At 43.4% G+C, this 22,901-nt stretch overlaps 1 protein-coding gene across 1 annotated transcript in view; it reads left to right on the top strand.

Annotated features, from left to right (window-relative positions):
- LOC126272500 (venom dipeptidyl peptidase 4-like) overlaps positions 1 to 22,901 on the top strand; it is a 360,092-nt gene that overhangs the window by 163,594 nt on the left and 173,597 nt on the right. The window contains exons 2-3 of the mRNA XM_049975390.1: positions 9,543 to 9,666; positions 12,102 to 12,187. Coding sequence (XP_049831347.1) covers positions 9,543 to 9,666; positions 12,102 to 12,187 — 210 coding nt within the window. The remainder of the gene's footprint in view (positions 1 to 9,542; positions 9,667 to 12,101; positions 12,188 to 22,901) is intronic.

Below are 22,901 nucleotides of genomic sequence, written 5' to 3'. Positions count from 1 at the left end.
AGACAAACGTTGCGTGTTTCCGTGTTGATCCAACGACATCATCAGTTACGATTGCAGTGGGCACGGGATCAACGGGACTGGAACGAGAATCAATGGAAACGTGTCAGTTGCTCATATGAGTCACGTTTCTTGTTACACCATGTCGTGTCGGGATACGCCGTCATCGAGGCAAACGGCTGCTCGAAACATGCAACGCGCTACAAAGCCAGATTGGCGAGTACAGTAGTATGTTATTGCAGATGTTCTGGTGGGCTTCCATAGGGACTGTGGTCATAATCTAACCTAGAATGGCAGTTGTGCAGCCGGCCGGTGTGGCCGAGCGGTTCTAGGCACTTCAGAGTGGAACCGTGCGACCGATACGGTAGCAGGTTCGAATCCTGCCTCGGGCATGGATGTGTGTGACGTCCTTATGTTAGTTAGGTTCAAGTAGTTCTAAGTTGTAGGGGACTGATGACCTCAGATGTCCCATAGTGCTCAAAGCCATTTGGACCATTTTTTGCAGTTGTGCACGACGTGAACAATATTAGGAGTCACATAAAATCTCTTTACGCTTCATATCTCTCCCGACGGCACTGCCATCTTCTAACAGGGTGATTGTCAGTCTCAAAAACCTTGAATAACACTACGAATGTTAGAGGAGGATGATGACAAACTCACGCTGGCGTTTCTACCACCAAATTCACCGGGTGGAAAACATCTGGAATGCTATTGGGCGCCAGGTTCACACCCTCAAATCACTGTCTCTAATTTGAGGTAACTGCGCAATCCGTATGTAGACATCTGATGCCATATTCTTTCAGAAACCCACCAAGGATTTGAGTAAACCATGCCACGCTCAATCACTGCATGTATGCAGTGTATATCTACATTCTGACAGCCTCTGTGGGCTTATTAATTTGTCGACTTACTCTGTAACGTATTGAAGTAGGCATTGTTGTGTATAAAAGTTAATTGGACATCTAATTTAGTATCCTGGTGTTTTACTATCCGACGTTTTAGAGTTTCGTACCTCAATTAATACAAACGGAACCCTTATGGGATCACTTCGTAATTCGTCTGTCTCTCTGTCTGTGCGACTTTTCAAACCCCATTCCTCAGGGGTGGATAGAGATATCAAATTGAAATTTATATCACATATTAAGGCCTGCGGTCCCTGGGCGACGTAAAAAGTGAAGCTTCTAAATCTATGAAACCAAAAGATACGACTATAGTCTCAAACTCACTCCTCAAAACCTGTAGGGTACTTCTCGTTAGTCTAGAACCATAAAATTTGTGAACAAGCAAGGTTTCACACTACAACCAAAACAAAAAATTTGAAAATCGTTGATCTGTAATTATATCACAAAAAAAACAAAAAGAAAACATGGCCATTTCTTATCCGACTGTCTGTCTGCCCGTGTGTCTCTTAAGCCTCATTTTTTCCCAAGAACGGAGAGCAAGTTGAAATCTATGTCGCTTGTCTGTGCTGTAATTAATGTAAGCTTCTATGTCATTGTAACAAAAAGATATGGTAATTTATTTCACATTATTTTGATACTTGCAAAGTCACTCATTAATAATTTATGGGTACTTCCTCTTGATGTAGAATCAAGAACTTTGGCGAGAAGAGAGGTTTCACAGTAAAAGTAAAGGGGAAAAAATCAGAAAATTATTAATTTTTAATTATATCACACGAAAAAATGTTTCTTTTTTTATTTTGTTATCCGACTTCAAACTTAAAATTAAAACATTCTAAAGCCTCTTGGAATCCCTGGGATCAATACACTGCTAGTAACAATGTCGATAACAGGCAAAAGTCGTTGAGATCCCCGATTCCCGGAATCCATGGATTGTCTGTATATATAATTATGTTTTTACGGAACCTTCCTAGTCGCACATGTCCAGTTTCTGACGATGCCTTGGTAATAAGCCCAAACTGCTAATGATGCAACTTACGTTACCTGAGGCAGAAATCTATACTAATAAAATAAACTGCAGTTGTACCAACTGTCTAAGAAGGAACTCTTATAAACGTTAGTAGTATTGTTGTGTTTAAGCGGCAGGTCCATCCTTGAGCATCAGTTTTGAAAGGAGACTCCTTATATAATGACGAAAGGCTTCCTCGTGGGAGGACCTTAGGCGCTGGCAAGCGAAGTAAACAGTAATTGGGATCCGCATGAAATTGGTAGCTGGAGACAACATTGCAATTTCAGTTCTACGGAGCCGTTTACGCAACTAAAGTTTATGTAACAATTCACCCAGTGAGAACGGACTAGTAACCCAGTATGTAATCTTTTGCAACTATAATCATTTTTTAGAACTTCACAAACCTGTAGTCTCATTTGAGAACAGCTGTGTCACTGAGAGGAGCGGCGAGTGGTAGGAGTAAGTTTCAAAAGCACAATCTGTGGAATAAATGACCCAATGGACTTCTCAATATTGCTGTATAGAAATCGTGTCATTATCTGAAGGGATGAAGAGTACGCTCGCTGACTACTCACGAAGGAAACTCCCCATCGCAACCTGCTCAGACTTAATGGTAAGATGGCACAGTGGATAGCCTATCAAAAAATGAATACAGATCTAGCATGAAAATGGGAGGGAAAAGTGTACTGAAATGTGGAAAAAAAGCAAAATAGAAATAGTGAACGATCCAAGCTAAAGATGTGCAACATGTAGCGAAATGCCAGAGCCGCGGCGTCGTGGTTGTGTGGTTATGGTATTGGACGATCAAACAAAAGACGCGTGTTCATATTTCCTTCGTGCTCCATTTTCTTTCACAACTTTATGAACTGTCCGTCCGTCATTGACGTGTCTGTTTTCTTTCTATAGTCTTGGCAATTGTCATACTATATTCGTACATTGGTTACAGAACGTGAGTCACGTGGTGAGAATATATTACCGCCACAAGTAAATATGAAGAATACTGAAAGCAGGCCAGATGCTGCATAGATCTCTCACAGAACTGAAAACAAGAAGTAAACGGGTGTGAACTATGTTACAACAAAAGAATTCAAGAGTCAAAACTTCCAAACCGGAAAGAAAGAGTAGTAACATGAGGTACTTGTGAAGAACGAATAGGAAGTATGTAAGTCAGCAGGTTCTTTCGTTTCACCCCGCTGTTGCAAATGGATGTTACACCAAGACGCATACATAAACTTGAATATAGCGAACAGACACGTCAGTTATCGGGTCAACAGTTCACAATTTTGCGGAAAAAAGGGGGGTACGAGAGAGATTTAAACAGCATTCCCTGCTTCCCAATTCCAACACCGTGACCGCATAACAACGACGCCTTAGCTATTCAAATTCACTCGATGTTCCACATCTTGCGCCTGGAGCGTTAACTGTTTCTATTTTGCTTCTTTTTTCACAGTTCAGTACGCCTTCTTCCTGTTTTCATGCATGATCTGTTTTCACGTTTTTGACGGGCAATCCACTGGCCCATCTCACCACAAAATCTGAGAGGGGCGCGATGGGGAGTTCCCCTTGTCAGGGGCGTACGGTTAATAATAACAAACCTAAAAAAAAACCATTTATTTACGTTCTAGTACTTACATTTATTTTTTGTATTTATATGCCATTTCGTGAACCGTGCTCCGGCACACAACGTGCTCCTCTCGAACGGCACCAAGGTGGGTGATTTGCGGGGAAAGGAGGAGGAGGAGGGGGGGGGGGGATGCGCTGCGCTTAACGTCCGTTCTAGAAACCTATTAAGCATTTAATAGGTTCCACGTTGGCCATTTCGTCGTGAAGCACAGTTCGAAATGTTGTCACGGAAATCAGTTTTAAATGTCGTTGTTGTTGTTGTTGTAAGTCCTGGGACTTGTTTGATGCAGCTCTCCATACTATTCTATCCCTCCGAGTAACTACTGCAACCTATATCCTTCTGAATCTGCATAGTGTATTCATCTCTTGGTCTCCCTCTACGTCTTTTACACTTACCTCCAATACTAAACCGGTGATTCCTTGATGCCTCAGTACGTGTCCTACCAACCGATCCTTTCTTCTGTTCAAGCTGTGCCGCAAATTCCACTTCTTCTACTTCTATTCAATACCTCCTGATTACTTACGTTATCTACTCATCTACTCCTCAGCATTCATCTGTAGCACGGCGTTTCGAAAGCTTCTGTTCTTTTCTTGTCTAAACTATTTATCGTCAATGTTTCGCTTCCATACGTAGCTACACTATATAAAAATACTTTCACAAAGGACTTCCTGACTCTCGATGTTAACAAATCTCTCTTCTTCATAAACGCTTTCCTTGCTAAAGCCAGTCTACATTTTATATCCTCTGTATTTCGACCATCAACAATTATTTTGCTTCCCATATAGAAAAAGTCATCTACTACTTTAAGTGTCTCATTTTTTAATCTAATTCTCTCAGCATCACCTTATTTAAATCTCCTACGTTTCATTATCCGCGTTTTTCTTTTTCCAAGTCCTTTGCTGTCTCTGACAGAATTGTCATCTGCAAGCCTCAAAGTTTTTCTTTCTTTTCCCTGAACATTAATTCGTATTCCAAGTTTTCCTTTTCTTTCCTTTACTGCTTGCCCAGTATACAGATTGAATAACATCGGGGATAGGCTACAACCCTGTCTCACTCCCTTCTCAGTCACTGCTTCCCTTTCGTGCCCTTCGCTCTTAGAACTGCCGTTTGGTTTCTGTATGATTTGTAAATAGCCTTCCGCCTCCTGTAGTCTACCCCTGCCGCCTTCAGAGTTTGAAAGAGAGTATTCCAGTCAACTTTGTCAAAAGCTTTCTCTAAGTCTACAAATGCTAGAAACGTAGATTTGGCTTTCCTTAACATATCCTCTAAGATAAATCGTAGGGTCTATATTGCCTCGCGTGTTCGATATTTCTACGGAATGCAAACTGATCTTCCCTGAGGCCGGCTTCTACCAGTTTTTCCATTCGTCTGTAAATAATTCCTGCTATTATTATTAAACTTATAGTTCGGTACTTTTCATACCTGTCTACACCTGCTTTCTTTGGGATTGAAGTCTGAGGCTATATCACATACATCTTGCTCACGAGGTGGAAGAGTTTTGTCAGGGCTGGCTCACCCAAGGCTATCAGTAGTTCTAATGGAATGTTGTCTACGCCCCGGGTCCTAGTTTCGACTTAGGTCTTTCAGTGCTCTGTCACATTATTCACGAAGTATCATATCTCCTATTTCATCTTCATCTACGTCTCAACCATTTCCATAATATTGCCCTCAAAGACATCGCCCTTGTATCGACCCTCTATATATTCTCCTTCCACCTTTCTGCTTTCACTTCTTTGCTTAGGACTGGTTTTCTATCTGAGCTTTTGATATTCATACAGGTGGTTCTGTTTTCTACAAAGGTCTCTTTAAATTTCCTGTAGGCAGTATCTATCTTACCCATACTGATATATGCTTCTACGTCCTTACATGCGTCCTCTAGACTTCCTTTCGATGCCGTTTTTGATACGCTTATATTCCATTTCGCCTGCTTCATTTACTGCATTTTTATATTTTCTCCTTTCAATTAAATTTAATATCTCTTCTGTTACCCAAAGATTTCTACTAGTCCTCGTGTTTTTACTTATTTAATCCTCTGCCACCTTCACTATTTCATCTTTCAAAGCTACCTATTCTTCTTCTGTTGTATTTCTTTCTTCTGTTCTTGTGAATCGTTCCCTAATGCTTTCTCCGAAACTCTCAACAACCTCTGGTTCTTTCAGTTTTTCCAGATGCCATCTTCGTAAATTCCTACCTTTTTGCAGTTTCTTCAGTCTTAATCTACAGTCCATAACCAGTAAATTGTGGCCAGAGTCCTCATCTGCCTCTGGAAATTTAAAACCTGGTTCCTAATCTCTGTCTTACCATTATACACTCCTGGAAATGGAAAAAAGAACACATTGACACCGGTGTGTCAGACCCACCATACTTGCTCCGGACACTGCGAGAGGGCTGTACAAGCAATGATCACACGCACGGCACAGCGGACACACCAGGAACCGCGATGTTGGCCGTCGAATGGCGCTAGCGCGCAGCATTTGTGCACCGCTGCCGTCAGTGTCAGCCAGTTTGCCGTGGCATACGGAGCTCCATCGCAGTCTTTAACACTGGTAGCATGCCGCGACAGCGTGGACGTGAACAGTATGTGCAGTTGACGGACTTTGAGCGAGGGCGTATAGTGGGCATGCGGGAGGCCGGGTGGACGTACCGCCGAATTGCTCAACACGTGGGGCGTGAGGTCTCCACAGTACATCGATGTTGTCGCCAGTGGTCGACGGAAGGTGCACGTGCACGTCGACCTGGGACTGGACCGCAGCGACGCACGGATGCACGCCAAGACCGTAGGATCCTACGCAGTGCTATAGGGGACCGCACCGCCACTTCCCAGCAAATTAGGGACACTGTTGCTCCTGGGGTATCGGCGAGGACCATTCGCAACCGTCTCCATGAAGCTGGGCTACGGTCCCGCACACCGTTAGGCTGTCTTCCGCTCACGCCCCAACATCGTGCAGCCCGCCTCCAGTGGTGTCGCGACAGGCGTGAATGGAGGGACGAATGGAGACGTGTCGTCTTCAGCGATGAGAGTCGCTTCTGCCTTGGTGCCAATGATGGTCGTATGCGTGTTTGGCGCCGTGTAGGTGAGCGCCACAATCAGGACTGCATACGACCGAGGCACACAGGGCCAACACCCGGCATCATGGTGTGGGGAGCGATCTCCTACACTGGGCGTACACCTCTGGTGATCGTCGAGGGGACTCTGAATAGTGCACGGTGCATCCAAACCGTCATCGAACCCATCGTTCTACCATTCCTAGACCGGCAAGGGAACTTGCTGTTCCAACAGGACAATGCACGTCCGCATGTATCCCGTGCCACCCAACGTGCTCTAGAAGGTGTAAGTCAACTACCCTGGCCAGCAAGATCTCCAGATCTGTCCCCCATTGGGCATGTTTGGGACTGGATGAAGCGTCGTCTCACGCGGTCTGCACGTCCAGCACGAACGCTGGTCCAACTGAGGTGCCAGGTGGAAATGGCATGGCAAGCCGTTCCACAGGACTACATCCAGCATCTCTACGATCGTCTCCATGGGAGAATAGCAGCCTGCATTGCTGCGAAAGGTGGATATACACTGCCTGTGTCTATGTGCCTGTGGTTCTGTCAGTGTGATCATGTGATGTATCTGACCCCAGGAATGTGTCAATAAAGTTTCCCCTTCCTGGGACAATGAAATCACGGTGTTCTTATTTCAATTTCCAGGAGTGTATAATCTGTCTGAAACCTTACAGTGTCTCTACGCCTCTTCCACGTATACAACCTTCTTCCGTGATACTTAAACGAAGTGTTAGCTATGATTAAGTTGTGCTCTGTGCAAAATACTACCAGGCAGCTTCCTCTTTCATTCCTCACCTCCAGTCCAAATTCACCTGCTACCTATTCTTCCTTTTCCTACTCTCGAATTCCAGTCCCCTATGACTATTAAATTTTCGTCTCCATCAACTATCTGAATAATTTCTTTTGTCGCATCATACATTCCTTCAATCTCTTCATCATCTATGGAACTAGTTGCATACATCTAGAGACGACTCTGTCAAGTGAGCCGTACGTAAGTATCCTGTCTGATCACCTGCACCCACTCATGTCCATTGTGTATTCAGACGTATTTGGGCAATTCTATCTGGACAATGCGACTCCTCAAACGTCCAGAATTTCTACAGAGTAGCTCCATTAAACTCTTCTGAGTTTAAACACTTCTGCTGGCCACTAAACTCCCCAGACATGAACATTACTGAGCATATCTGGGACGTCTTGCAACGCGCTGTTCGGAAGAGAGATCCACCTCCTCGTCCTATTACGGATTTATGTACAGCCCTGAAGGATTCGGTGTCACTTCGCTCCAACATTGCTTCAGACATTAGGCAAGTCCATGACGCGTCGTGTTGCGGCACTTCTATGTGGTCGCGAGGGCCATACACGACATTAAGCAGCTGTGTCAGTTTCTTTGGCTCTTCAGTGTATAAGCACAGAGAGGTAGCCAACAACTGATCCCCAAACAACCTTGCGAGGTAGGTGTACTGTTTACGACGATGGATGAATCAGAACAGATGGAAAGAAACTTCGGATTGGTGCTGGAGAAGTAAGTTTTGGATAATTTAAAATTTGTATTAATGTCAAAACTTTGAAGTAGCAGGGTTTATTAGTGTACGGAAGATAGCATCGGACGTGTGGTACTTTAAGCGCTGGATTGAAGTACTGCACGGGAGGAATGGATGCAGGTGATCAGACAGAATACTTACGTACGTGTCACCTCTCAGAGTGGTACCTAGACGTATCAGGGGTCCCATATCAGTCCAAGTGCACACGCCGCCCACCATTACAGAGCCTCCACCAGCTTGAACAGTTCCCTCCAGAGATGCAGGGTCCATGGATTCATAAGTTTGTCCCCATACTCGTACACGTCCATCCCCTCGATGCAATTTAAAACATGACTCATCGGACAGGAAACATGATTTCAGTGATCATTAGCCCATTGTCGGTGTTGGCGGACCCAGGCGAGGCGTAGAGCTTTGTGTCGTGCAGTCGTGAAGGGTACACGATTGGACCTTCGACCGCGAAGTTGTTGAATGATTCGCACGCTGACACTTGTTGATGGCCCAGCATTAAAACCTGCAGCAATTTGCGGAAGGTTGTACTTGTGTCACGTCAAACGATTCTCTTCGAGTCGCCATTGGTTCCGTTCTTGCAGGATATTTTTCCAGCCGCAGGGATGTCTGCGATTTGAAGTTTTACCGGATTCCTGATATTCACGGTATACTCGTGAAATAACAAAGATCGAGACTGAATGATGTCTTCATAATAAAATACTGACTTACTTTGCAGTTGTTCTAAACATATTTATAACTTAATTCTACTATGAAACGTTTTGATTGAAGTACACCAGCCCAGCATATTATTTCTGCTGCTGCGCTTTAAATTGAAATTACGAACTTCTTGGAAGAGCTCGTTTTCACACGACTTCTATTTCAATGATTAAATATCCAGCAAATCCAAGGACTCATTGCAAGCACACCTAACATTGTTTACCTAAGTGGAAAGTCATGTACAGTAATTATACCCATCTGAAACTGGTGAATGCTGCCTTCTCTTTATCAGGGGAAGGTGAGTCTATAAATGTATTGACTTTTCACACCCCATCTATTTTTCCATAGGTGATATTTCCACTGTTAGTAAAGCTACTGTATGGCCATATAACCCCTCTCCTCCCCGTTACCTTACATAGTGTGCTAACCACTGCGCCACGTCGCTCGGTGACACGTTGGATTAGTAAAGATGGTATTAGTACATAGCAGTAAGCACAGGACTTGAGCGATATGATTATGCTATATCATTCATCTACGTCATTGCTTCCTCAATATTTCAGTTCACCATTAGACTTTATTTGTGTGCTTACGTTTCGTTGCTGATGACTCAGAGGTTGTCCTGATAACGCAGGAGATACATAATGTGTGCGAGTGTTCATAACGTCCCTAACGAGTGTTAGTAACGTATAGCTGATTTGTTGTTCTTTTTTCGCCTGTAGGCTGCTTGCTTGGTGCTGATGCAGACGGCGCTGGCTGCCACGGTCAAACGAAAGCCCTTTGACCTAGACGATATTACCTCCGGAGAATTCTCGCCAGAGGAGTTTGACTTCGAGTGGATAAGTGGTAAGTCGCCTGCCTTCTTATGAGCTATGACAACTTGTCCTTCAGTAAACTATCTACTTACGTCTGCCACACTCATTCGCTTTTGCATAGGCAAGTGTTCACATCAACTCGCAACCATGAATATTGACTGTTAGTCATGGAACATCCTGTATATGCAGGATTTCGACCAGTTTTCTAGTTTAAGTGGTTTTGTGCAATTGGAAGAGTACATTATTGTTTGTTTCTTGCCTTAACAATAGGCCTTGGCTAGAGCACATCAATGTCTAGTGAGTGTTGTGTGGCAGCAGCTTGCCAGAGAGAGAGAGAGAGAGAGAGAGAGAGAGAGAGAGAGAGAGACGCTGTGTGAACGCGTGTCTGGAAGGCTACTCGCGCTTGGTAGCAGGCTTGGGCGTTTATCGTATAGAATGTTCTCGTGTGATTTGTACGAGAGGCGTTCAGTAAACAACGCAACACGCTTTTTTCCTGAAACCAGGTTGATTTTACTCAGGAGACCATACACCATATTATTTCCCACTCTTTTTGCTACAGAACCTTATTTCAATATAATCTCCGTTCACTGCCAAGACACTACGCGACCTCACTGGGAGGGCCTGTATGCTTGCAGATACCAATGTACTGGTCGACGTCGGAGCCAACGATCTTGCTGCATCAATAACCTCCCCATCATCCACTTACTGCCTCCCACGGAGTGCACCCTTCATTGGGCGAAACAGATGAAGTCGGAAGTTTCAGAATGCGGGCTCTAGGGTGGATCCCTGCGGGCACATACCTATGAGTGTCCCAACTGGTAGACGAGTGTGTCAGCACCGCCAACAGAGACGTCCAGTTTTACAGCGAGGTGTTTGATTGTGATCTGTCGATCACGTCGAATGAGAGTGTCCGCACTTTCCAACATTATAGGAGTCACAACTCTGTGCGGCCTATCGGAAGGTGGGAGACAGGACAGGTTTGCACAATCTTGTTGCCATAATGACAGATACCTCATCCAACGACTCACCGTGCTTTTGTTCACTGCCATGTCTCCATAGACATTCTGCAAACGCTTGCGAATATCTGCGATGCTCTGGTTTTACGCTAAAAGAAACTAAATGACAGCTCTCTGCTTGGAACGCATCTCCATTGCAGACACTATTTTGGAGACTACGTATAGATCCGTCAACTATCAGAACTGTGTGCGGCCTATCGGAAGGCGGGAGACAGGACAGGTTTGCACAATCTTGTTGCCATAATGACAGATACCTCATCCAACGACTCACCGTGCTTTTGTTCACTGCCATGTCTCCATAGACATTCTGCAAACGCTTGCGAATATCTGCGATGCTCTGGTTTTACGCTAAAAGAAACTAAATGACAGCTCTCTGCTTGGAACGCATCTCCATTGCAGACACTATTTTGGAGACTACGTATAGATCCGTCAACTATCAGAACTGTGTGCGGCCTATCGGAAGGCGGGAGACAGGACAGGTTTGCACAATCTTGTTGCCATAATGACAGATACCTCATCCAACGACTCACCGTGCTTTTGTTCACTGCCATGTCTCCATAGACATTCTGCAAACGCTTGCGAATATCTGCGATGCTCTGGTTTTACGCTAAAAGAAACTAAATGACAGCTCTCTGCTTGGAACGCATCTCCATTGCAGACACTATTTTGGAGACTACGTATAGATCCGTCAACTATCAGAACTCCATCAAATTGTAGGAGATATTCCACGATGGTCCACAACAAATTCCACATTTTTTCAACCGGAATTGGGCGAGAAAAAATGTTTTGCATCACTTATTGAACGCCCCTTGTATTACACGTAGACGTGTCAGTATGTTAGTGGTACATGGTCTTCAAAGAAGTTAATAAGTACCACGATAGGAATATTTTTTAGGGAATGAGAGCGTCACTGTTAACGTAAACGTAGTCTTTCTTCCGTATTTGACGGCCACAGTCCTGACAGAGCAGCATCTTACCATCATTTAAAGTCTGTGAGTTTTTCCCCTTACATATTCTCGCTGGATAAAATTCTGATCCTTCACGAAGCGTGCATGGCGCGTAGGGAGCAGACTCACCCCTAAACTTAGCCGGACCGCTCCCTACATAGCTGGTACATTAGCGGGCTTACCAGCAATCGTCGTTCACCTGAAATATTCACGACTGGAACAGGAAAGGGCCGAAGTGACAGTAACACGCAAAGTACCCTTTGCCAAACATCGAAAGGTGTAGACGGAGATGTAAATATAGAGTCTCTGATTTTTCTAATCTCCGGCCTGGAACCCTTAGAGAGTACTACGATGACTGAAGGAAATTTAAAACTGTTGTGACGCTCACAGCGGCGAGCAGAAAAGATTTATTTCTCATTGTGACTGGTATCTCTTTCGTTTAGGAGTAAGAAGCACGAGTGTCGAATTCTCGCTCTCAGCAAATGAATCGTTGTATGTTACAGGGACGGAAATACTCTACAAGAATGACAGTGAGGTGGTAGCAATGGATGTAAGTTCCATGAAGAGCAGAGTACTTGTACCCAAAGAGGTAAGTCTCATCATCATCGCTTCCAGCTTTTTAATGCAACCGTCTACAGCTTCCTAGAGCCGTCCCCAGCGTCATGCTTTTACCAACCTCAGCCAGTTAACATCGTTACTAAACCTCAGCGCATTCATAATATACTCTGCTTACTGCTTTATCGTAACATAATATGTACAATGAAATGGCAAGAGTCGTGGGATATGTACTAATATCGTGTCGCATCTCCTTTTGCTCGGCGTAGTACAAGAACTCGACGTGCCATAGACTCGGCCAGTGGATGGAAGTCCCCTGCAGAAATACTGAGCCATGCTCCCTCTATAGCTGTCTATAATTGCGGAATTGTTGCCGGTGCAGGATTTTGTGCACGAACTGAACTTTCGATTATGTTTCATACCAGGGTCACTCCAAAAGAAATGCACACTATTTTTGTAAAAATACAATTTTCATTCCTCATGTGTGAAAGTTTTACAGTGTGTAGATACATCCTTCGCGCTTGTTTTCAAACTTAGTTCAACCTGTGCCCGTGAGTGGCGTCGTCACAGCATGTCTTCAAGATGGCTCCTACATTTGACGTTCGTCAGAAGCAACGTGCTCTCATAGAAGTCCTGTGCTGTGAAAACGAGACAGTGCGAAACAACCACAAGAGGTTGAAAAAGGTGTATGGAAATGCTGCTGTCGATCGCAGTACATTTACTAGGTGGGCAAGTAGGTCACGTGATGACAGCGGGGACGGCAATATTGAGGATTGTCCTCGCAGCGGCAGGCCTCGTACTGCACACACTCCAGACAATGTGCAGAGAGTTAACGAATTGGCGACTGCTGACAGACGCATCACAGTGAACGAATCGTCACGCTACGTTGAGATAGGGGAAGGAAATGTTTGCAGAATACTGAAAGTGTTGGCGTTAAAAAATGTTCGTCCCAGATGGGTTCCCAGGATGTTGACAGTGGTTCACAAAGAAACAAGAAAAACAAGAAAAACAGTACGAGAATGGTGGAGATGAATTTCTTGGAAGAATTGTGACAGGTGATGAAACATGGCTCCATCATTTTTCACCAGAGACGAAGAGACAATCAATGGAGTGGCCTCATCCAAATTCACCCACTAAAAAAAAAAAAAAATAATTCAAAAGCACACCTTCTGCTGGAATAGTTATGGCTATGGTGTTTTTCGATTCCGGAGGACTGTTCCTTTTGGACAGCATGCCAAGTGGAACCACCATAAATACTGATGCATATGTGACGACACTGAAGAAACTTCAAGCTCGACTGAGTCGTGTTTGACCACATCGGCAAAAACAGGATGTTTTGCTGTTGCACGACAATGCACGGTCATACGTCAGTCAAAAAACCATGGAAGCGATCACAAAACTCGGATGGACTACACTGAAACACAGTCCTGACCTGATTCCATGTGACTATCGCCTCTTTGGGAAACTGAAAGACTCTCTTCATGGAACAAGGTTTGAAGATGATGACTCCCTTGTGCACGCTGCCAAACAGTGTGGCTCCAACAGGTTGGTCCAGAATTTTTCCGTGCGGCTATACAGGCGCTGGTTCCAAGATGGCGTCAGGCAGTTGAGAGGGCTGGAAATTATGTGGAGAAATGAAAACATTGTTCCTAAAGGATGTATCTACACACTGTAAAACTTTCAAACATGCGGAATAAAAGATGGATTTAAAAAAATAGTGTGCATTTCTTTAAGAGTGGCCCTTGTAGATGTTCGATGGGATTGATGTCAAGCGATCTGTATGGCCAAATGATTCGCTCGAACTGCCCAGAATGTTCTTCAAACCAATCGCGAACATTCGGGAACATCAAGACCTTGAATGGCTGCAGATAGTCTCCAAGTCTCAGAACATAAGCATTTCCAGTCAATGACCGGTTCAGTTGGCCGGAGGTCCTATTCCGTTCTATGTAAACATAGCCCACAACATTATATGACCACCACCAGCTTGCACAATGTCTTGTTGACAACATGGGTCCATGGCTTCGTGGGTCCTGCGCCACATTCGAAGCCTACCATCAGCTCTTACCAACTGAAATAGGGACTTATATCTGACCAGACCACGGTTTTCCAGTCGTCTAGGGTCCAACCAATATGATGACGACTCCAGGAGAGGCGCTGCAGGCGATGTCCTGCTCTTAGCAAAGCCACTCGAGTGGGCCGTCTGCTGCCATATCCCATTACCGCCAGATTTCGCGTCACTGTCATAACAGATACGTTCGTCGTACGTCTCACATTGAATTCTATGGCTTTTTCACGCAGTGTTGCTTGTCTGTTAGCACCGACAACACTACGCAAATGCCGCTGCTGTTTGTCGTTAAGGGGACGACACCATGCCTATCTAATCCAATGTACACTCTTTGTCATAAAACTCCACCGGCGGCCGGCCGCTTCAGAGGCTAAGTCCTCGCCGATCGCGACATGGGACAAAAACACTGGCCAACTCGCTAATTCTCTAAGTCCGGTTATCTGCACAATCTGGCAACACTGTAGACTGCGGCACTTCCTGGAGGAAAACTTGTCCCATGATAGAGAAAACCTAGGCTGATTACGCGTGTGGTCTAGCGGCAGCCGGCACGGTAGCTCAGCGTGTTCGGTCAGAGGGTTAGCAGCCCTCTGCAATAAAAAAAAACCTGAGCTAATCGATCAACAACGAACTTAAACGGATATCTCACGACGTCCGCCCCGAGCAGATGCAACGAACAATCGCGAACAAAATGAGATTAAAAAACAGCGGTAGCGTGCGTTGTTTCTGTTCATAATGTCAGTGGATCGAAAGCAGCTGGCATAAAATATTTTTATAGCGTCTTCTGTCTGAATGCTGAAGACGTGAATGTAATGGTTGCGCAGATTCAATCTATTTCGCTTTCTGACACACCGATATCAAAATTTTATCCAGTAGCGATTTTGTGGCAGATTTCCTGCAGACTGTCCTCGTCTGGACGCCGCAAAGCTCCGGGATCCATTTGCTGGCTACTGGCAGCGGCCTAGGCAACAGCGACGGCGCTGCACTCCCCCGTTCTTTATCGAAAGCGCCAGCTACCGCTCATCGCTTTTGATGATTTAAAACGCTTTATTATTAAATGTTGCTCCACAGAAAATTTCTACAATTTCCATTCACGATCAATAGGAACGGACGCCCTGTTTAGTAGGCGGGTATTATATTACGTTAATCGGCAAGAGCTGAGTATGGCCAGAAATTAATTTTATAGACTGGGACGAAATTGAACCACCTCGCTACATTCGATGAATTTATAAATGCTTCATACCTCGTTTCTTTTGCTTTCAAACTCAATTATTTGTGCAACGTTTGGTCAATGTTCGGATGTTTTCGCCAAGCCAGAATGAGCGTCTGTGGTGTAAAGTGTATTACAGTTCTTGTTGCATTCCTTATGGTAAGTCTGTGCGATAAACTGTGTGAATACCCTGCAATGCATGCTCTGTAGCAGTGCAGGAACACTGCACATTTGGAGTTCCATGTATGGGTTCGTGAAGTATTTAATGTTGATCGGAAGTGATAGTTAAGGTCATCAGATTTAAACCAGAAAAATTCGTCGTTTTGAAGGTTTCAGAGAACGGAAAGGAATTGCTAACGCCGGTGTTATAAAACGTCTACAGTTAAATGCTATTGCAAAAATTTAGAAGAAGGGAACTATATTAATCAACATGTGCAGTTCATAAACAACATCCTGACATGTTAGACCTATATGACGAACAAAGCTCAAATTTATATCGTTGACAGTCGGTTTGAATCTTTCCAGGATCTATTTTACAGTGAAGCACCTTGGCATTTGCAAAGCAGACGTCCATGATATTAACTTAATTTACTAAGTCGAAGTCGAACCAAGATTGATGTTTAAAGGCATTATTCAGATTCCGTATAAGGAATTTTTACTAGCAGTTTGCAACTCCATTAATTAAAATGGAAAATAAACGGTTGTACTCAGCGGCTTCCACCGAGATTGGAACTGCTATGTCATACAGTACGAGCACCGCAACGCACAAGGGAACCTCTTTTTTTCAGTTTTTTTCTTTTACTTTCTTTTACTTTTTTTTACGATTACCCCTTTTTTCTCTTTTATTTTAAAGCCCCTAAGGAAAATGGCACTAAAAAAAGATACTAAGTGCCACCGCCACTTTTCAACCTATAACAAAATAAATATCTGGTACACTTCAGCCGTTGGCTCCTGATTAAACCTACCCCAGAGAGCTGCCTGTATACCAGGGGAAATATGGGAATTCAAGGTTAGGGCTATCCTTACAAACAAAACAAAATCTTCCTTTTCTGAATTTTATTTTTATTTTCATTTTTTTGTTTATTTTTGTTGTATAATTGATCAGACGCCTTCTGCGCCCCGCTGGTAATTTGTTGAGTCACGTCTTCTCGAAAATGATGTGTTCCGTTCAATAGTTCAGAAATGTTCATTGGTTCAAACAGGAAACCTTCTTCACTCTTGGCCTAACACATTCCAGCTGCGAGGCGGGTCGTGGAAAGCACTCCCAAGGAAGTTCGACAAAAATTGTCTGTATTTTGGGTGACGGACAACAATGTAATGACGCTCGTCGCGGTATGTCCAAAAATCGAGAACGGCGTCTACAGTCTAATGAAGGGGGAGTATTCCGATTCAGAATGTCCCACGTTAGAAAAGACACAATACGACGAATAACCTCTGAGCTAACGACACACTGGCGACAACAGACGGACTATAGTCACTGCGATGTTGCCTGAGCCTCAAAACGCAACCTTAAAACACACAAACAGGTGTTAATTATGTGAAGAACGCCGTTCTTGGAGTCCAGTAATTAAATGTACTTTTTAAGTGTCTCATCTTACAGTGGATTATATCGTACGAGTCTTCGATGTGGAAAACGAATGTCAAATGAACTTAGCGAGGTAATGCCGGCCTACACCCGGAAATAAATGCACTATCAGAGTGTTGACAAATACTTGCTACGACGCTGCCATTTCTCGGCTCTCTTACGAGGCAGCTCTTCAGCGAAATGCTTGCCGTTATTCTCCGATACGGTTGTTCAGAGTGGAGACGCGCGCGCACGTTTGGTTTTTATGCGGCGTTCTCCCCTGATGGCTCCTGACGTCGCCTTGTGGGCTATGTATGCATTTGAGATATTCAATGATCATTAATCCAGAATGATACATGTTTCAGCTTCCGGCGTGGGAGAAGGCCGTTGACGCCGACATTATATCATTTCAACGTAGGGAAAGCAAAACGGGTCATTCAATGTTTCTCATTCAATATAAAGCATCTGAGATAATTTTCCGTAACGTCCATAATCATCTAAAATACAAACGAAGTAAAAATGCATTGGAAGCTTATTTGAATTGAATATAATGTAAGATAGCAAACGCTTTGCACCTCGATGTCGAATTTGTCGACGTGAAATCTTTTGCAGCATACACATAGAATGCCATGATTACCACGAGAATGAAGAAATATGTTGGTAAGGATGGAAGCAAGAAGAGACGCAGTCGACAAATATTCGATTCCTCATGGCATTCATTTCATTTGAGACGTAAGAAGAGGTAAAGCGGGATATTACTTTCGTTAACACGAAAGATATGCTGCACATATTGATAACGAGGAAGTCGGCGTCTTCATACGTTTCCTCCTTGAAATCTGTATGCTCTATTATATATTAACTAGCCCGATCATTGTTTCAGTAATGTTACCCTGTTATTTGACCCCGTAACGATGAACAGATTACAAATGCATGTCTCTGCATGAAAATAGCTGTTCGAACCCTTCCTGGGTTGTTTTTTGTGTTTTATTGCTTGGAATTCCTGAAGCAGACCACTGTGCCTTCCCCTCTCGTGGGTTAGGTCTCAAAACTAAACCGCTTTTTATCCAGTGGCATAATTTATTCAGACAGAATCAGCACAAGACTATCAAACAAAGCCTTCCATTTACAGTTGCAACACTCTAACCTGCACTGACCGAAGTGTAGTCCACGGTCATGGTCCGAAATTAGCAGCTGTCTGCTACTGTGGCAAAGTCCGTACTACACTTTCGATTCCGCAGTACCATTTTATCTGGTAACACTGTGTAGTTGCAGAGATGTGCCAGCATGTCTGTCCTCACACTGTCAACTTTATGTATTTCATTTCTCCTGTAGCGTTGAGCACGAGGAGCCGAAGTAAATGAGTGTATTCTGCATGACGTAACATTCAGTATTCCCTTCTTTCATAGCCACTCTTCATGTGCATCGATACCAAATAGGAACGTGAAAACTCTTTAGAGTGAGAGAATGAAAACAACAATCGTAACAAGAACAAGCAAATAGTGAATCTTGTTTATTCCAACGCAGAACGAGAATGGCTTTAAATATAAAAATCTATATCTATATGCATGTCTGTTGATCTTTGAGTTGGCACAATACAAATATATTCTTAGCATTTAGTTCTGGGTGTCTGCAGAGAAAAGGAAAATTCGGTACTTCTCGCTAGTGTAATATAATGTGAACCAGCAACTACCCTTGCCTTAGAACACGACTCAAGCAGGTCCTCAAGTAGGTACCAAGGCACTGCTGCATTCTGTTCCCTGACATTGCTCTGATGACGGTTAATGCAGATAGTTCCGATTATGAAATTGGGTGACTGACCGCACAGGTGCTAAACGTCGTCAAGAGTATACGACGTCCTAATCGCATTAGGAATATGAAGATCGTCTTCGACAGCTCGCAACTTTCACATTGCTATCTCCACCCTACTCCACACAGCCCTCGGTGGAGTTGCACTACGCTGCCGATGTAATAGAAGGCCTTCAAACCGACAACAGACCACATATTGAAAAATACAAGCGAATTCTCTTGCAGCGTAAGCTTATTGTAACTAATGGTTAAAATGGCTCTGAGCACTATGGGACTCAACTGCTGTGGTCATCAGTCCCCTAGAACTTAGAACTACTTAAACCTAACTAACCTAAGGACATCACACACACCCATGCCCGAGGCAGGATTCGAACCTGCGACCGTAGCAGCTGCGCGGTTCCGGACTGGAGCGCCTAGAACCGCACGACCACCGCGGCCTGCTATTGTAACTAATCTAAAAATTATTGGAGAGGAACATTGTCCTATTCAAAAAAAGTAAAATGTTACACACTGTTGACGTCAAACGGACATTGTCTATGTCCTGTCTTGTGTCCTACTCTTCTATAAAATCAAGTGTACTATCAAAATGATTATATATAATGGATGATAATGTAATGCATTGATACAAGATGGTGGGTTCACAACAGTATTGATGCGAAAATAAAACAGAAGTTCGCAAAAGTGCAGTTGTGCATTTTCGTACGTTTTCACCTCGAGATGTACAGTCGTGCACAAAAGTATCCGAACGACCTGAATTGCATTTCGCCTGATTCGCATTCTACCGGTTATAACGCAGCTGTCTAGCAGGTCCTCTAATCGTTCCTTGGTACAGTCGTTTGACTATTGAAAATGGTTCCAATAAATCACCACTAGAAAACACTGCTCTGTATCGCAATAACTCAAGATGTAAAGTAATACCACGATACTACAAATATCAGGGAACACCTTATCACAGATAAGACTGTCCTTAAGGCTTGTAAGCTCACATTTGTTACAATAAATGACATACCTGAAATGTTACCACTCTGTTCGTCATATAAGTCTAACATGTCAGGAGGTTGTTTATGAACTGCACATGTTGATTAATTTAGTTCCCTTCTTCTAAATTTTTGCAATAGCATTTAACTGTAGACGTTTTATAACACCGGCGTTAGCAATTTCTTTGCGTTCTCTGAAACCTCCAAAACGACAAATTTTTCTGGTTTAAATTTGATAACCTTAACTATCACTTCCGATCAACATTAAATACTTCATGAACCCGTACATGGAACTCCAAATGTGCAGTGTTCCTGCACTGCTACAGAACATGCATTGCAAGGTGTTCACACTGTTTATCGCATAGACTTACCATAAGGAATGAAACAGGAACTGTAATACACTTTACACCACAGACACTCACTCTGGCTTGACGAAAACATCCGAACATTGACCAAAAGTTGCACAAATAATTGAGTTTGAAAGGAAAAGAAACGAGGTATGAAGCATTTATAAATTCATCAAATGTAGCGAGGTGGTTTAATTTAGTCCCAGTCTATAAAATTAATTTCTGGCCATACTCAGCTCTTGCGATTAACGTAATATAATATCCGCCTACTAAACAGGGCGTCCGTTCCTTTTGATCGTGAATGGAAATTGTGGAAATTTTCTGTGGAGCAACATTTAATAATAAAGAGTTTTAAATCATCAAAAGCGATGAGCGGTAGCTGGCGCTTTCGATAAAGAACAGGGAAGTGCAGGGCCGCTGCTGTCGCCACGGCCGCTGCCAGTAGCCAGCAAGTGGATCCCGGAGCTTTGCCGCATACGGCGTCCAAAGGAGGAAATCTGCCGCAAAATCTTTACTGGATAAAATGTTAATATCGGTGTGTCAGAAAGCGAAATAGATTGAATCTGCGCTACCATTACATTCACGTCTTCAGCATTCAGACAGAAGAGGCTATAAAAATATTTTATGCCAGCTGCTCTCGATCCACTGACATAATGAACAGAACCAACGCACGCTACCGCTAGACCACAGGCGTAATCAGCGTAGGTTTTCTCTATCATGGGACAAGTTTTTCTCCAGGAAGTGCCGCAGTCTACAGTTTTGCCAGATTGTGCAGATAACCGGACTTAGAGAATTAGCGAGTTGTCCAGTTTTTATGTCCCATGCCGCCATCGGCGCGAACTTAGCCTCTGAAGCGGCCGGCCGCCGGTCGTGTTTTATGTCAAAGAGTGTACATTAGGCAAGTATTTGATGCAGGACCTTAAATATTTTTACTGTATGTTACATGACGCTAATAGAGTCAACTGTACTAAAATCTACTTTATCCATTTTACAGTTTTTAAGAAATACTTTTTTAAATTGATTAACAAATAATATTAAGTTATGTCTGCAGAAAATATTTTTTGAGAACTTCCTAATGAGGGAGTATTAATGAATGTAGTAACAGAGGTGGCTTTTTTGTTATGCAAAGTCTCTGAAAATTTCATTCATTTATGTATGATAGTCCTCCCCATGAACCATGGACCTTGTCGTTGGTAGGGAGGCTTGCTTGCCTCAGCGATACAGATAGCCGTACCGTAGGTAGAACCACAACGGAGGGGTATCTGTTGAGAGGCCAGACAAACGTGTGGTTCCTGAAGAGGGGCAGCAGTCTTTTCAGTAGTTTCAAGGGCAACAGTCTGGATGATTGACTGATCTGGCCTTGTAACAATAACCAAAACGGCCTTGCTGTGCTGGTACTGCGAACGGCCGAAAGCAAGGGGAAACTACGGCTGTAATTTTTCCCGAGGGCATGCAGCTTTACTGTATGATTAAATGATGATGGCGTCCTCATGGGTAAAATATTCCGGAGGTAAAATAGTCCCCTATTCGGATCTACGGGCGGGGACTACTCAAGAGGATGTAGTTATCAGGAGAAAGAAAACTGGCGTTCTACGGATCGGAGCGTGGAATGTCAGATCCCTTAATCGGGCAGGTAGGTTAGTAAAATTTAAAAAGGGAAATGGATAGATTAAAGTTAGATATAGTGGGAATTAGTGAAGTTCGGTGGCAGGAGGAACAAGACTTTTGGTCAGGTGACTACAGGGTTATAAACACAAAATCAAATAGGGGTAATGCAGGAGTAGATTTAATAATGAATAGGAAAATAGGAATGCGGGTAAGCTACTACAAACAGCATAGTGAACGCATTATTGTGGCCAAGATAGATACGAAGCCCACACCTACTACAGTAGTACAAGTTTATATGACAACTAGCTCTGCAGATGACGAAGAAATGGAAGAAATGTATGATGAAATAAAAGAAATTATTCAGATAGTGAAGGGAGACGAAAATTTGATAGTCATGGGTGACTGGAATTCGGTAGTAGGAAAAGGGAGAGAAGGAAACGTAGTAGGTGAATATGGATTGGGGTTAAGAAATGAAAGAGGAAGACGCTTGGTAGAATTTTGCACAGAGCACAATTTAATCATAGCTAACACTTGGTATCAGAATCATGAAAGGAGGTTGTATAAATGGAAGAACCCTGGAGATACTAAAAGGTATCAGATAGATTATACAATGGTAAGACAGAGATTTAGGAACCAGGTTTTAAATTGTAAGACATTTCCAGGGGCAGATGTGGGCTCTGACCACAATCTAGTGGTTTTGAACTGTAGATTAAAACTGAAGAAACTGCAAAAAGGTGGGAATTTAAGGAGACGGGACATGGATAAACTGAAAGAACCAGAGGTTGGACAGAGTTTCAGGGAGAGCATAAGAGAACAATTGACAGAAATGGGGGAAAGAAATACAGCAGAAGAAGAATGGGTAGCTTTAAGCCATGAAGTAGTGAAGGCAGCAGAGGATCAAGTAGGTAAAAAGACGAGGGCTAGTAGAAATCCTTGGGTAACAGAAGAAATATTGAATTTAATTGATGAAAGGAGAAAATATAAAAATGCAGTAATTGAAGCAGGCAAGAAGGAATACAAACGTCTCAAAAATGAGATCGACAGGAAGTGCAAAATGGCTAAGCAGGGATGGCTAGAGGACAAATGTAAGGATGTAGAGGCTTATCTCACTAGGGGTAAGATAAATACTGCCTACAGGAAAATTAAAGAGACCTTTGGAGAAAAGAGAACCACT

Source organism: Schistocerca gregaria, chromosome 5, assembly GCF_023897955.1.
Source record: "Schistocerca gregaria isolate iqSchGreg1 chromosome 5, iqSchGreg1.2, whole genome shotgun sequence".
NCBI classification, from domain to species: Eukaryota; Metazoa; Arthropoda; class Insecta; order Orthoptera; family Acrididae; genus Schistocerca; species Schistocerca gregaria.
The sequence above is the reverse complement of the archived record's forward strand: the minus strand, read 5'-3'. Positions and strand labels throughout refer to the sequence as shown.